Source organism: Pinus tabuliformis, chromosome 2_2 (genome assembly GCF_031772625.1).
Source record: "Pinus tabuliformis cultivar Carrire ecotype Pingquan chromosome 2_2, CPIR1, whole genome shotgun sequence".
Lineage (NCBI taxonomy): Eukaryota > Viridiplantae > Streptophyta > Pinopsida > Pinales > Pinaceae > Pinus > Pinus tabuliformis.
This window is the reverse complement of record NC_142300.1, coordinates 47,416,004-47,432,779: the sequence shown is the minus strand read 5'-3', so window position 1 is coordinate 47,432,779 and position 16,776 is coordinate 47,416,004. Positions and strand designations below refer to the sequence as shown.

At 35.5% G+C, this 16,776-nt stretch overlaps 1 protein-coding gene across 11 annotated transcripts in view; it reads right to left on the bottom strand.

Moving 5' to 3' along the window:
- The window catches only part of LOC149191415 (Protein kinase superfamily protein), a 476,220-nt gene that overhangs the window by 133,374 nt on the left and 326,070 nt on the right, over positions 1-16,776 (bottom strand). For 5 of the 11 annotated variants that reach the window (XM_089404247.1, XM_089404237.1, XM_089404239.1 and 2 more), the window contains one exon: positions 12,576-12,645. The exons of 4 other annotated variants lie outside the window; for them this stretch is intronic. In XM_089404247.1, the coding sequence (XP_089260373.1) occupies positions 12,576-12,645 (70 nt within the window). Of the gene's footprint in view, positions 1-4,582; positions 5,047-12,575; positions 12,646-16,776 lie in introns of those variants that run through there. 2 more of the 11 variants (XM_089404240.1, XM_089404243.1) reach the window with 2 other exon arrangements.

Sequence of the window (16,776 nt, the reverse complement as noted above, 5' to 3'; positions counted from 1 at the left end):
GTTAGCTCATAGCTCATATTATCATCCTCAATCTGATGGGCAAACTAAGATAGTGAACAAATGTTTGGAAGAATATGTCCATTGCTTTGTATCTGATAAACAGACACAATGGGTCAAATGGTTGCCTCTTGTTGAATGGTGGTATAACATTTCCTTCCATACTGCAGCAAAAATGACCCCATTTATGGCGCTTTATGGATATCATCCACCATCCATCACATCATATTTAAGATAAAATTCTAATTTTCAAGCAGTGAGAGATCACATCGAGCATCAACAAAAAGTTCTCCAACTCTTAAAGGATAACCTCACTTCGGCGCAGAGTAGAATGAAACAACAGGAAAATCAACATCGCAACGAAAGAAGTTTTGATGTAGGTGAATGGGTATTTCTACGGCTACAACCATACAAACAAATGTCCCTCAAGCAAGTTAAGAAGGATAATAAATTATCACCAAAGTATTATGGTTCACACAAGGTGTTGCAAAATATTAGTACTATGGCATACAAATTGGAACTTTCTGCATCTTCCCGAGTGCACCAGTTTTCCATGTTTCACGCTTAAAGAAGGTTATAGGTGACAAGCTCCCGGTTCAAACAATATTGCCAGAGCTTAACGAGGAAGGAAAAATCATATTGGAACCTGAAGCACTCACATAAACAAGAACTCGACAGCTGCAAAATCGATCAATTTCAGAGTATCTCATCAAGTGGAAGAACTTATCCGCTAAAGATTCTACATGGGAGGATGAGAATTTTATACAGAAGCATCCAGAACTACTCAAGCGTTGAGGACAACACTTTTTTGAAGGAGATCACATGTTAGGTCCCTATAATACTAGTGTATTCCCTTATTATTATTGTCAGTGTACCCTTTATTGTTATTGTTATACTCATGTGGTCCCCATATTGTTATTATTGTGCCCCATAGAAGCCCACTATTCTTATTGTTGTGCCCTTACATTATTATTGTTATGTCGGATTTGATTATATTGTGACCCTTAGACCCCTATATATAGAAAGGAGGTCTTGTCATTTGTATCATCCAAGAATTGTTCATTTATGTAATGTAAAGGAGGTTGCCCCATCGAAGAAGCTATGTTTTAAGTCGTTACTCTATCTCTTTCTTCTATTTTGTGAGTTGGGTGCATAACATAGGAATAGAAACTATGGACACTAGTTCGTATCAAAATCCAGGTGGAACAATCTCGAGGCGGGATCCAACAAGTAGGAGGGGGTATCTCTCTTTCCTTGTCTTCACTCTCCCTCGTGCTTGACTCCTAGTGGAAAAGAGCTTTCCCGATCTTTCTAACGACACTGGATTTCACTCATTATTCAACATCTATGTTTAATAGTTTGAGTGGCCTTGGAGAGTTAACTCTCCACTCACCTATTCCAAAGCCCTAAAGAGCTAGACTTGTTGATGTTGTTGTCGCACAAAGTGTCTAGGCACCACAACAACGCTCAAAGTAAGGGTTGTCACTCTAATCCTTACTCACTCTATTTAGACTCTCTCCTAAACAAGTCAAAGGCGGTAGTCCCTAAGGTGAATGGATGAGAAAAACCTGTGGAACACAGACTTTAGGAGACTTAAAGATGGACAACTTGACGAATGTAAATGAGTCTTGATTAACTCAGATGAATAGATTAAACGCTAATGTAACCAAAACACGACCACAAGATAGAAATGATTATAAACCAGTGCCTTTATGTTCAATTAACCGTAGATTAAGTAAGAAAACAAGTTATCCAGAACAATTTTCCAATATATGATGAATAGTGACAATCATGAATGATCAATATATATGCCCAAAACTGCAATATGCAAAAGATTCTAGATTTAAAATAATTTTCATTAATAACCATGATCTAGAATTAATTAACCTTCTCCTATAGCCAATATAATTTTTAAAACATTAGTCGCACTTGACAATAAAGAAATTACTTACCACGAAAAGACACCAAAGAAATTTATGTAATCAACTCAATTGTTCCTTAAGAAATTAATTTAATGTAGTAGATGAAATAACTATACCTTAATGTGACCAAAAATAATGAAATCAAAAGGTCTTTAATAAATTAAAATTTTAAATGGGCCATAGGCCACATTAAAAAAGCACAAATCCTCTTTTAGATTTAAATTTTTTAATAATTACAAGTCACAAAAATGAAATATATTAAATTTTAGATTTTTTTTTTTATTTTTTAATGTTTTGGATTAAAAAAAAAAAAAAAAAAAATTAAATGTTTTTTAAATATTTTCTAAATGTTTTAGATTTTTTTTAAATGAAATAAAAACAAAAATCAAAATTAAATGAAACCTAAAAAACTAAAAAAAAATCAAACCTAAACTTAACTCATAATAATACTATAATAAAAAAAAAAAAAATTGAAATGTTTTGTTCGCTGTGCAGGTAGGCAGGCTTGACGATCACAGAGGAATGAGAACGCAGAAAGAGAAGAGGGTTGTTGATAGGGTTTGAGGGAGACTACACACAGGCAGCTGATGGAGAAGCTGGACGGAGAGGAGGGCAAGCTGGAGCCGCAAGGGTTTCGAAGAGGATAGCAACAAATAGCAAGGGAGAGGAGCATGCAGGTGGTAGCAATGGATAGGTGGCAGCAAGGAATGCTTGCAGGTCGAGGAACATGGAGCAGAAAGGATTCGTGGGAGCTTGTTGTAGCTCAGCGATGATGGAAGAGGTCGCGGATAGTGAAGGAGTTGGGCAGAGGAGACATGCAGCAAGGTGAGGGTTAAGGAGATATAAAGGGGCTGTAAGGAGAGCAGAGAGCTAGGGAATGAGGACTGCGTGGAGAAATGAGGAGGAAGGGACGCAGACAGGGTTTGTAGTCAATGTTTGGAGTTGCAAACGCAGATGTATGGCGGCGGATTGTAAGCTTGATGGACGAGCAGTAAGGGTTGTGGGCCCTTCCTTAAAAATTTTGAAATTTTATGCCAAGAAAAAAGACAACGATTCCAAGCAGCAGACAAGTAGCCGAAGGACCGAAGAGAGATTTCTAGATTTAAAATATTACACTTCTGCGTAAAATTTGTCAGTGAAACCCTTAAAAATTTTCTAGATTTAAATATATATATATATATATATATATATATATATATATATATATATATATATATATTTAAACCCTTGGACTGCACAAAAAAATCTGAATAATATCCCTGGAAATTCACATTGATAAACCCCAGAGATCCAGATCTTACCCTCCAGGGCCTAGATCTGGACTCTACATAGATTTCTTTCTTAGATCTGTAGCTACAAGACAACAAGAAACACCCTAATGATATATACAATGATAAAACTAAAACAAAAAAAACCCAAGTCAGAAAACCAAAAATAATTTACAGATCTATGTACAAGAATGACAGATCTATCAAATCTGAGGAGTGTGAGTCCAACTCTGCTCCTAGATCTGATAATCTAAAGCTCTCAATAGCTAGATCTATTAATTTCCCATATAAAAATTTAAATTTTTGAAATTTTAAAGGAGGTGCATAGCTCAAAACTCTTCATGCATCACCAATAACAATCTTATGATAAGCCCGGGATCAAATTAAGCTAGGCTCTTCAAAAAACACGAATCAGGAGTTCGCTGGACCAACAGAAAACTTTCCCAAACGCCTAGTGATCTAAAAATCAAGACTTTCATGCAAAATTCAATTTAGCCATCAAAATAAAGCGAAAAAACAATAATAAAATTCAAACAAATAGAGATACTTGCTATTACATTCAGAATTTAAATTATTATTCAAACCTCAACGACTGAGCAAGATACATGTACTCAAATCACTCTTCAGAAGCTATCATCAATGGCTAAAAAAAATTACGCATGAAAAACGACACATCTTACAATATTCTCGCGAAGAGTAACACCAATGAAAATTAACCCCAAAGTCTTTCTTTATTATTCGAAAAAAATACACAAGAGCTTTTCGCTTAGCACACGACTCAAAGGTTGGATCAATTGATTGACGAACGACTTCCTATTTAAAGATAAATCCTCCAACGACTAGTTCTAGTGATCCTCGTTAAAGAAATCTCAACCTTTGATGAGGATCAAAATTTCTTTTAATCTCATCCGTCGAAATTTTAAATTCTTGAGGAAATTCGAATTTTTCAATTAAATGCATTTTAATTAATTCAAAAAGTAAATTTCATTTTAATTAATTTTTGAATTAATTTCCTCAAGATTTTGACTTTGACTTAACCCCCAGGGACCAAAGGCTTAAAATTTAGCAAAATAATTAATTTACCTTAGTCTCGGGACCTTTTAAAATTTGATTTTTAAGGACCGACGAATTTTGTCTTTGGAGAATTTAAATTTATCTAGGACCTAGAATTAGTTAAATTTTTTGCTTAGGATTTTAATTAATTTTTTTGCCAGAAAATTTAATTAATTAACCTATGAGGGGATAAATTATTTTTTCCAACCCTCAAGACACTTTATATCATAATTTTCATATTTTTTTACATTAGATGGGGGAAAACCCATTTGTAGAAGACCCTCACAGACTACCTATTTCTGTGACACAAATATAATCCAGCAGACCAAACAATTTGTAATAAAACAACTTAACCAAATAGTTAGGATTATTTCCAAATTACTTTTACATAGACTTGATCTAGAACACTAGGACTCGCCTAAGATCACAGTGACAAAATCCATTCCCGCTTTGGGGTAAGACTGAAGGAAAACTCTGTCGACCATCCGAGAATGGATCAGTGAGACAGAAAACCTCCTGGAATGTAGATTGTCACTAGAAAAGTAGGTTTACCTTGGCAATTACATACACCACACAGATCTATTGAGATTATTTACATCATATACATGCAGAATGGGTTTACATTATAACATCTTGGTCAGACTGATGATGACGGCTGAACGACACAGACACATCAATCGGGCGCTATCCCTTTTGCGAAAAAGGGGTTGTACTGCTATGGGTTGTTTACATGTAGTGGTCGTGGTCAATATCTGGCTCTACTTGGGGACACGTTGCTGCACCGGAGGAATGTGAAAATCAAGAATCTGCATCCATGCAACACATAATATAACATAAGTTGTGTCCATCCAAAACCATCATATAACATTAAGCACAAGAAAGATATAAGCTCTTCATTTATTAACTATCCTAATAACATGAAAAACACAAATCTAACTACAAAATGAAACACTGAAATAACAGGGAATAAGGTTAGAAATACAATACAAAGATGCCCCGTGGCATCAAATGTGTTCAATATAGTGCATAATGAGCATTTCCTTGCTTTCATACAAATCTGTTGGTTGTTTCTTAGATGTGCCATGTCCAATCCTGCACACGGTAGGACTTTTTCCTATCCAAAAGTCAAGCTACTCGTGGCCATCTGATGCATCAAATCGCTTTCTCATTCTCTTTCTCTTGCGTTTTTTCTTTGTGGCAGGCTGTATCACTGATGATGTGGAACATTCTACTTCAAAAATCTCAGATGAAGTATGTAAGATATGCATGACATGTCTTTCTTCATTCTGCATCTACTCTGTCAAGAATGATGGATCAGTCTCACAAGTGTCATGAGTTATAACTTGATCTTTTATCACCGGTGGATCAAACATGTAAGCATCAACCTGATTCTTATTAATTTCCATTTTATCTAGGTCACCTTCAATTAGCCACTTTTCAATGGAACAAATGACCTCCTCATAATAAGATGGAGCTTGCTGCAACAGACAAAGAGGCTTATGATCTGTTGATGTTTCCTTGTTTCTTTCATCCTCTGACCGACGCTGAAATTTTTGTACCTGTATTGTTATGGCATCCATCTGGTTAGAGTGTTGAATCTTCATAACACTAACTTCCTTGGCATGGTTTTCCTCTATGGTCAATAACTTATTTTGAAGACATATCTGATCAACTTCCATATCTTTTATTACTTTGTCATTATCTAATTTTATGGTCATCAAGCAATTTTGCATAGAGCTCATTTCTCTGTCATGATTAGCTTTCATGGTTTCCATTTTTTTAGCATGTTTTTCTCTCATGACAAGTAAATAGTTTTGCATCGTAGTCCTTTCTTTGTCATGACCTCCTTCCATGGCCTCCATCATTGTGTTATGATTTACTTGAATAATACTCATTTCCTTCTCATGATGACTCTACCTGTCAGTACTCATAGCCTTCATATTCTGAGCACACTTTTCTACTACGGTGGCTATGTGATCAGCGTGTTTAATTTTCATGATTTCCATCTCCTCATCACATTTTTCTAGTTGAGTGTTCAAAGTTCTCATATTCTACGCGTAACTAGCTATCAATTTTTCTTGACTAAGCTCCATATTTTTTACCAGCTGTGTTTGACTGAACTGCACGTCTTTAACCAACTACTTTAGTTCTTCTATAAATGCTCATCATTTTCCCTTTCATTGTCGACACTAATTTGACAACTTGTCCATGATTTTCCACTATCATGGATTCGTCTTGCAACTGTACAAGTGGATTCATCATGAGAACATTCACAATGCCTGCAATATGACACATTTTGATATGGAGAATTGTCTTGAAGTATTTCATTGACAGTTGGATCCTTTACAAGATCACTTTCATCCTGTTGCATAGTATTAGGGGCACAAGGCGAACCACCTTGATCTCCATATCTATCTTCAAAAGCATTGATGATGTCTTGTAAAGAAGCGAAAGAATCTTCAGGACAATTATGAAACCAATTCAAAGCATCACCCTCTAAAGAAAAGGAAAATAAACGCATTTTGACATCTTCATGTTTATATTGGGAAGAACTACAATATATGATCACTGTATGAGTAACCCAGGATAGATGCTTTCTAGTAGCGGCTAAATCACCACCTGAGAACAAAGGTAATTTATGAATGGCCTCTTCCAGCATATCATGGAGAAAGTTAGTAAATGACACGGGGTAAACAAGTCATCCATGATGACTTGCTTAAAGGGATAAGGAGGGACCAAATGGATGCCAGAGAGAGACCCCTACTCAAGAAAATCAAGAGATGCACAAGAAGAGGGCTTCTAGTAGAAATTCTTGTAAGAAATGAAAGAATTGGAGTCGCCACTTGAACATGAATCTAGCTCTAGGACCCAAAAGGCAAAAACAACTGGATATAAGGGAAGGCTTCTTGTCTGAGAAATAATGGATGAATAAGTGGAGTCGCCACCCAAACAAGAAATGAACCGAAATGTCCAAGTGCTAAAAGTGAGGATGAAACGATTAATGAGATGACGAAAGATAAGGTGATGAAAAGATCAAATGACATCAAAAAATGTTGGTGTTTCCAGCTAAAATGAATGATAGAAAGATGAAAGATGGATGTCGTAAAGCCAAGGCCCAATAAATCAGTCTCCGGAAACGGCACCAATAAATGTTGTTGCACAAAGTGTCTAGGCACTGCGATAACTCTCAGAGTAAGTGTTGTCACTCTAATCCTTATTCACTCCATTTAGACTCTCTCCTAGACAAGTCAAGGGGTAGTCCCTAAGGTGAATGGATGAGAAAAACCTGAGGAACATAGGCTCTAGGAGACTTAACGATGGACAACTTGACGAATGTAAATGAGTCTTGATTAAATCAGATGAATAGATTAAACGTTAATGTAACCAAGACACGACCACAAGATATAAATGATTATAAACCAGTGCCTTTATGTTCAATTAACCATAGATTAAGTAAGAAAACAAGTTATCCAGAACAATTTTCAAATATATGACGAATAGCAACAATCATGAATGATCAATATATACGCCCAAAACTGCAATATGCAAGAGATTCCTGATTTAAAATAATTTTAATTACTGACCCAAATCTAGAATTAATTAACTTTTTCCTGTAGCCAATATAGTTTTTAAAACATTAGTCGCACTTGACAATAAATAAATTACTTAGCATGAAAAGACACCAAGAAAATTTATGTAATCAACTCAATTGTTCCTTAGGAAATTAATTTAACGCGGTAGATGAAATAACTAAACCTTAATGTGACAAAAAATAATGAAATCAAAAGGGCTTTAATAATTAAAGATTTTAAATGGGCCACAGGCCACATTAAAAAAGTGCAAATCCCCTTTTAGATTTAAATTTTTTAATAATTTCAAATCACAAAAATGAAATATTTTAGATTTTAGATTTTTTTTTTTTTTAAATTTAATGTTTTGGATTTTTTAAAAATTTTAGATTTTTATTTTTTTATAATTTTTTAATGTTTTGGAATTTTATTTTTTTTAATTTGAAATTTTTGTGTTTTCTAAATATTTTCTAAATGTTTTAGATTTTTTAAAATGAAAAATAAAAACAAAAATCAAATTAAAATCAAAATTAAATGAAACCTAAAAAAAAGTCAAACCTAAACTTAACTCATAATAATACAAATGAAAATTAAAAAAAAAAAATCGAGAGCTAACCCTAACTAAACCTAGAAAGGTAATAAAACGAAAAAAAGTTGAAATGTTTTGTTTGTTGTGCAGGTAGGCAGGCTCGATGGCGGCATAGGAATGAGCACGCAAAAAGAGAAGAGGGCAGTTGACAGGGTTTGAGGGAGACTACGCGCAAGCAACTGATGGAGAAGCTGGACGGAGAGGAGGGTGAGCTGGAGTCGCAAGGGGTTTCGAAGAGGATAACAACAGACAACGAAGGAGAGGAGCACGCAGGTGGCATCAATGGATAGGTGGCGGCAAGGAATGCTTGCAGGTCGAGGAACGTGGAGCAGAAAGGATCTATGGGAGCTTGTTGCAAGTCAGCGATGATGGAAGAGGTCGCGGATAGTGAAGGAGTTGGGCAAAGGAGAGATGCAACGAGGTGAGGGTTAAGGAGAAATAAGGGGGTCGTAGGGAGAGTAGAGAGCTAGAGAATGGGGATTGCGTGAAGAAATGAGGAGGAAGGGACGCGAACAGAGTTTGCAGTCAACATTTGTAGCTGCAACATTTGTAGCTGCAAACGCAGATGTATGGCAGCAGATTGCAGGCTTGATGGACGAGCAACAAGGGTTGTGGGACTTCTTTAAAAAATTTGAAATTTTATGCAAGTAAAAAAATAAATAAACAGACAACGATTCCAGGAAGCAGACAGGTAGCCGAAGGACCAAAGAGATTTTTTGATTTAAAATATTACACTTCTGCCTAAACTTTGTCAGTGAAACCCTTAAAAATTTTCCAGATTCAAAAAAATAAATAAATAAAAAATAAAAAATTGAACCCTTAGACTGCACAAAAAAAAAAAGAATGAATAATATCCCTGGAAAATCACGTTGATAAACCCCAGAGATCCAAATCTTACCTTCAGGGCCTAGATCTGGACTCTACACATATTTCTTCCTCAAATTTGTAGCTTCAAGACAACAAGAAACACCCTAACGATATATACAATGATAAAACTAAAACAAAAAAAAACCAAGTCAGAAAACCAAAAATAATTTACAGATCTATGTACAAAAATGACAGATCTATCAAATCTAAGAAGTGTGAGTCGAACTCCGCTCTAGATCTGATAATCTAAGGCTCTCAACAGCCATATCTATCAATTTCCCACATAAAATTTTAAATTTTTGAAAATTTAAGGGAGGTGCTTAGCTCAAAACCCTTCATGTATCACCAATAAAAATCTTATGATAAGCCCGGGATCAAATTAAGATGAGCTCTTCAGAAAATACGAATCGGGAGTTGGTTGGTCCAACTGAAAACTTCTTTGAACACCCGATGATCTAAAAATCAAGACTTTCCTGCAAAACTCAATTCATCCATCAAAATAGAGCGAAAAAACAATAATAAAATTCAGACAAATAGATATACTTGCTATTATGTTCAAAATTTAAATTATTATTCATACCCCAACGATTGAGCAAGATACCTATACTCAAATCACTCTTCAGAAGCTATCATCAATGACTAAAAAAAATATGCATTAAAAACGACGCATCTTACAGTATTTTCACGAAAAGTAACAACGGTGAAAATTAACCCCAATGTCTTTCTTTATTATCCGAAAAAAATACACGAGCTTTTCGCTTAGCACACGACTCAAAGGTTGGATCAATTGACTGACGAATGACTTCCTATTTAAAGATAAATCCTCCAACGGCTAGTTCAAGTGATACTCGTCAAAGCAATCTCGACCATTGATGAGGATCAAAATTTCTTCTAATCTCATCCGTCAAAATTTTAAATTCTTGAGGAAATTCAAAATTTTCAATTAAATGCATTTTAATTAATTCAAAAAATAATTTTTTTAATTAATTTCCTCAAAATTTTGACTTTGAGTTAACCCCAGGGACCAAAGGCTTAAAATTTAGAAAAATAATTAATTTACCTTAGTCCGGGGACCTTTTAAAATTTGATTTTTAAGGACCGATGAATTTTGCCTTTAGAGAATTTAAATTTATCTAGGACCTAGAATTAATTAAATTTCTAGTTTAAGACTTTAATTAATTTTTTGCCAGAAATTTTAATTAATTAACTTATGAGAGGATAAATGATTTTTTCCAACCTTCAAGACACATTATATCATAATTTTCATATTTTTTTACATTAGAATGGGGAAAACCCATTGGAAAAGACTCTCATAGACTACCCATTTTTGCGACACAAATATAATCCAATAGACCAAACAACTTATAATAAAATAACCTAACCAAATAGTTAGGATTATTCTGAAATTACTTTTACATAGACTCGATCTAGAACACTAGGACTCGCCTAAGATCCTAGTGACAAAATTCATTCCGTCTTTGGGGTAAGACTGAAGAAAAACTTTGTCGACTATTCGAGAATGGATCGATAAGACAGAAAACCCCCAAAATGAGAAAAGTAGGTTTACCTAGGCAATTACATACACGACACAGATCTGCTGAGAATATTTACATCATATACATGCAGAATGGGTTTACATTATAACATCTTAGTCAAGATGATAATGATGGCTGAACGACACAGACACATTGATTTGGCGCTATCCCTTTTGCAAAAAAGGGAGTGTACTATGGGTCGTTGACACGTAGTAGTCAACTGATATAATTAATGAAAAATAAAAAAATGTTCTAGTTCTTTTTAATTAAGCCTTGATTTTAAAAGGTTGTTCTTTAGGTCACGGGTAAAATGAGAGTGCAACTTGTGGTGTTTTGACGCAAAGAAATCCATAGAAACTTAGCTATATGCAAATGCAGCTATTTTTCTTCGATGAAAAGATATTTCTATAAGGTTCTACGAATAAACTTGTAATTTTTTTTTTTTTTTCTTTTTTTTTTTTTTTAGAAAACACGCTCCACACTCAAAATCTAACAAAAAAACTAAAAAGTCTGCAGTGCAAACTAACTTAATGCAAACTACAATGATGGAGCAAGAATCTATGGATGCTCATACAATAATCAAATGTGTTCCTTTACAAGATCAATAGGCCAACTTGGGGGAACAAATTCAACGACAAACTTCCCTCGAAACCAAGCAAAACGAATAAAAGAAAATCACAATTGCTCAATAATAATGAAGAAACCAAAAACAAAAAAATGAAAAGAAAAAGAAAGACAAGAACGATGTTTTTGTCTTTTTATTTTTTAAAGAACCAAAGAAGTTTTTGAGAACACAAAGACTACTAAAATTCCAAGATCAAAAACAAACATAAAGAGTCCCAAAATTCGTAAGTTATGCACATCATTAATATAATAAAACTTGAAACGAGAAAGGACTACAGACTTGCAAAGATTGATTTGAACAACAGTATAAAGGACTTCAGCAAACCAAAAGAATGTCAAGAAAGACTTTCAACATCGCCAAGGAGGCACTCAAAAACCATGAAAACAAAATAGGTCAACCAAAAAAGGAAAGCAAAGCAAAGCAATCCGAAAGTTGGGTTATAAACAAAACTGCAACCAATTTCTTGTTATGCAAAGTCAGAACAACCAAGAACTTCTACAAGAAGCCTTGAACCCAAAGCCCAAACTAAAACTTTATTAAAAAACAAACCCTAGGTTGACTACGTTTTTCAACAAGAAGAAGATTAGAAACTAAAAACTTGCATGAAAGCAGAGCTTTATTGATAGTGAATGACCATAAAACAACAAAAACCACTAGACAACAGTCTTACCTGGGTCCAAGGTTTTGAAAAATTTATTCAAAATAAGGTATACATGACTGTGCACAGACAAAGAAGCGTGTATACATGACTAAAACAAAGGAAACTCGTGTATACGTGAGTTTCTTTGAAGAAACTAGTGTGTATACACTATTGTATCCTATGAAAAGCATGTATATAAAGTTCAATAAATAAAAACAAAAAAACCAGGCGTGATCCAAAAGATCAAACTTGATGCCTAGGAAGAAAACAGGTCACAGACACTGTAAAATCAAGAAATCAATCAAGAAGGCCCTGATAAAGAAGAAACAACCCAATCTAGGAAAAACAAGAATGCTTTCCCCAGTGGATTTGCCAATTCTGTTTCGGGTAGAATCACCCTAGAGTCTTGGGTTGGAAACCCCAACATAGTAGAGGGCATACAACATAAAGAGATGCACAAACAAGCAGTGTTAATACTTAAACAACTAAACTTGGTACAAAAAGTCTTACCTGTAGGTCCTACATTTGAGGTCATTCCCGTAGGGTTCAAACCCTCTGCTTCTTCCTTGCGCTTTAAGACCTGCAATTCATTCAAGGCAAAGCATATACTCCCAATAACTGAAAGCATGTTCATGATATCAATGTTAGATCATATAAGCATGTAAGAAAATGAGCATTAACATGAGATTTTATAAGAAAATCATGACATAAATTAATGCATAAAGACCATAATCATCAAGAACAAGACAACGCCTCTTTATTAATGTAAACTAAAGAAAATACAGAAGAACTACAACTTGAGTCATTCGTCGGCTCCAAGCGAAACCGTCCTCTAGATCCGTCCTGCCCAAGCCTCAACAATCCTCCTTCATAAGTATACACAAGGATGTCATGAAGGGATGATGAACATCTCAAGAAGAAAACATGGGGTTCTATGACTGGGAGTGCAGAAGGCATAGGGATATCTTCAGACCTGATCAGGGATGTAATCGACTATAATATCAATATCTAAATCTTTATGCTCTCCTCAGGCCTTCCCATGGAGATGTATTTATACTTCTCCAAATTAGTTTTTTCAATTGGGAAACAGTTGGGCCACAGGCTATAGTAGGTGTGTATTCGGTCAAACCCGTAAACCCCGCCCGAATTAAGGGAGATTATATATTGTTTAATGTTTTAACACATATACGTGAATTGGGTATAGGCTGACCCACATGTACACGTGCTTTAGATAGGGCATAATCGCGTATGGGATTTAAAACATTATTTTTTAGAAAATGGACCAAGTTTGGTAGGGAAGGGTTGTCCTAGGCCATATTATAGAGCATCAAATCTACCAAGGGTGGTGAATGGTGCTATAACACAAAGGCATATAGAATCTACATCAAGGAAGGGAGACACATTGAAATAAGCAAGGACATTATATTTGATGAAAATCAAGCCTAAAAAAGATCCAAGGATATTCCTATTGATTCTAATGACGAATATCTACCTATATTTGAAGAACAAGAAGTACAACATGACAATCCTTCTACAATTCAAGAAGAAGAAGGACCAAGTGAGCCTATTAAACTTGTGATCATACCAAACGCAAGGGAGAGGCCAAATTGGTTAAAAGATGTTCGTAAAGATGTTGAAGGACATGGAGTTGCGGAAGGAGCCTTTAGAGAAAGAAAACGGCCGAAGAGATATTCTGGATATGCTGCATATATGACAAGACTAATTGAAGTTGAACAATCTACATTTGAAGAAGTTGCTCTTCAAGAAGTATGGAAGAAAGTTATGCAGGAAGAATATCAATCCATCATGAAGAATGGGGTTTGGGAAATCGTTCCTAGACCTAGTGACAAATTGGTTGTCACCTCAAAATGGATCTACAAGATCAAACATTTTGTTGATGGAAGTATAGATAAATACAAGGCTAGATTTATTGCAAGGGGTTTCTCTCAAAAGGAAAGCATAGATTATGAAGAAACTTTTGCACCCACTACAAGGTATACTACCATTAGATCTTTGGTTTCAATCATTGCTACAATGGGATGGAATATCCATCAAATGCATGTAAAGACAACATTTGTCAATGGGACTATTGATGAAGAAGTATACACTGAGCAACCCGAAGGATTTTAGGTAAATGGAAAATATACTCATGTTTGTAGACTCAAGAAGGCCCCATATGGTTTGAAGCAAGCTCCTAGGGCATGGTATGCAAGAACGGATGCATACCTTATAAGAATTGGGTTCATGAAGGGTTCCGCTGATCCAAATCTCTACATCAAGGTTGAGACTAATGAACTAACAATTATTCTATTATATGTGGATGATCTATTCATTAGAGGTGTGTAGAGAATAATGCAAGAATGTAAGAAGATGTTGGTAGATGAATTTGAGAAGAAGGATCTAGGGTTGATGCACTATTACCTAGGTCTGGAAGTCTGGCAAAATCTTGGGGATATATATTTGGGGAAAGGAAATTATATCATCAAGTTGTTACAAAAATTTAGGATGATCGATTCTAATCCCATGACTACTCCTATGATCACTAATCTCAAGAAGTTGAGGGGATCTTGCCCAAGTCTCGTGGATCCTACCTCATATTGTCATTTAGTGGGTTCTCTGATGTATCTGCTAAATACTAGGTCAGATATATGCTTTGTTGTGAAATTTTTTAGTTAGTTCCAATTGGAGTCTCATCGTGATCACTGGATAGATGCCAAGCATATATTGAGATATCTTCGTGGTATGATACATCACTACCTAAAGTACAATACAAAAAAAGTCAAGTTGATTGGCTTCATGGATTCTGATTGGGGCGGCAGCGAGACCGATGGAAGAAGCACTACCAGTGGATGCTTTAATTTGGGATCTACCATGATCTCATGGATGAGTACAAAGCAAGATCGCGTTGCTTTGAGTAGTGTTGAAGCAGAGTATGTGGTTTCATGTGAAGTAGGAAAGGAGGTTGTATGGTTGAGGAAGATTTTGATAGATTTGTTTGAGAAGCCTCTGGACCCTACTGTGATTAATTGTGATAATAAAAGTTGTATCTAGATGTCTGGAGATCCCCTGTTTCATGCTAGGACAAATCATATCAACAATAAGTTTCACTACATTAGGAACTTGGTCCAAGGTGGGATTGTGAAGCTACAGTATGTCCCGACAGATGATTAGGTAGCTGATATACTAACAAAGTCTCTTCCTAACAAGAAGTTTGAATATCAGAAGCATGCTTGGTTTAGTTGATATTGTTGATCTTGTTGATGATGACAACAGTTTGGAAGAGATTTGTTGAGGCCTTGTGTGTGAGACACATTTCCTGGGAGGACATATGGTTGGCACTATGTGTTGATGTCTAGTTCCCGAAGTAGGGAAAATGGTGTTGGTCATGGAGCTCTGACCTCAGATACACACCTAGATCCTTGGGTTGATGGTTAGAAAGTAAGCATGAAGGTACCTATAGAGGCTGAAAGCTTTAGTCCATTTTAATCCCACTCGGATAGATTGTGCAGGTTAGGAATCTAGTATGTGGCATTGCGATGCCTAAACTGTTGAGAGACCTTGGATAGATTGTCCTAGTCAGGAATCTAGTCCATGGCATTGCGATGCCTAAACTCTTCATAGTTCATATAGTTTGAGATCTTCCTTATGAATATCTCCCTAGTTAAGAGGGAGTGTTGAAAAATGTAACTAGGTTCGGTCTTCATAAAATGTATTTGCCAAAATAATTTTTATTATTTTTATAATGACTTATTAAAGCATGGGTTTCATGCTTGGGTCATATTTTTATTAGTCAAAGTCCCCATTCCGGACTCTTAGAATTAATAATGAGTCATTAGAGTCATTGTATATTTTATGAGACCCTTCCCGGGCTTTCGAACGATGTAAAAATTATTATTTTTGAGTCAAAGATGAATTATGTAACCTCCACACCAAGTCGGCCTCAAATGAGAAATTTAACCTGATCAAAAGCCTATATATTGAAGCAGATCGAATTCATTTGGACTCACTCTCTCTCACAAGTTCGATATCTAAGAAAGAGTTGGGAAAAGTGCGAAGGAGAAGAAGGAGGCTAAAAGGAGTGCGAGTTTGGTCAAAAAGTAAGGAAAGTACAAAATCGAAGTTTTGGGATGTCTCTCTCTCTCTCTCTTGTGGGATACTTTAGGAGATCAAAGTTTCTTTATCAAAGTCAAAGTTGTTGCTATTGCAAGTTGATGCTGAAAGTTGCCAAGTCGAAGTTGCTAGGGTCGAAGTGTTGTTGCTACTAGGTCGAAGGTTGGATCGAAGAAGGAAATGATGGCTTGGTGTGGAGGAGGTATGTTTTTAGGTTGAAGACTCTTGAGCAAAACCACTGAAGGAAGAGATTTTGACTGGGTTTTCCCCTAAACAGGGGGTTTTTCCCTGGTAGAGTGCCTACATCTTGTGTTTTGTGTTTTTGTGATCTTCATGAACACATAATTTGGTAATTGCTTCATGAAAGATAATATAACAAATAAGTAAAATAAGCCAACATAATTCACAAGTAATTATCAAGAAAGAGAAATCTAACCCTAATTCTACTTGCATTGATTTCTCAACGCTTCTAGGGCTTGTCATTGAGTCTACAAGTCAATTGATTCATTGTCATGTATGAAAGACCTTTTTGGGCATGTTACATATTGTAAAGAAAAATTATTTGAGCCAAAAGACCCTCCAAGACCTCGTCATGGTGCAA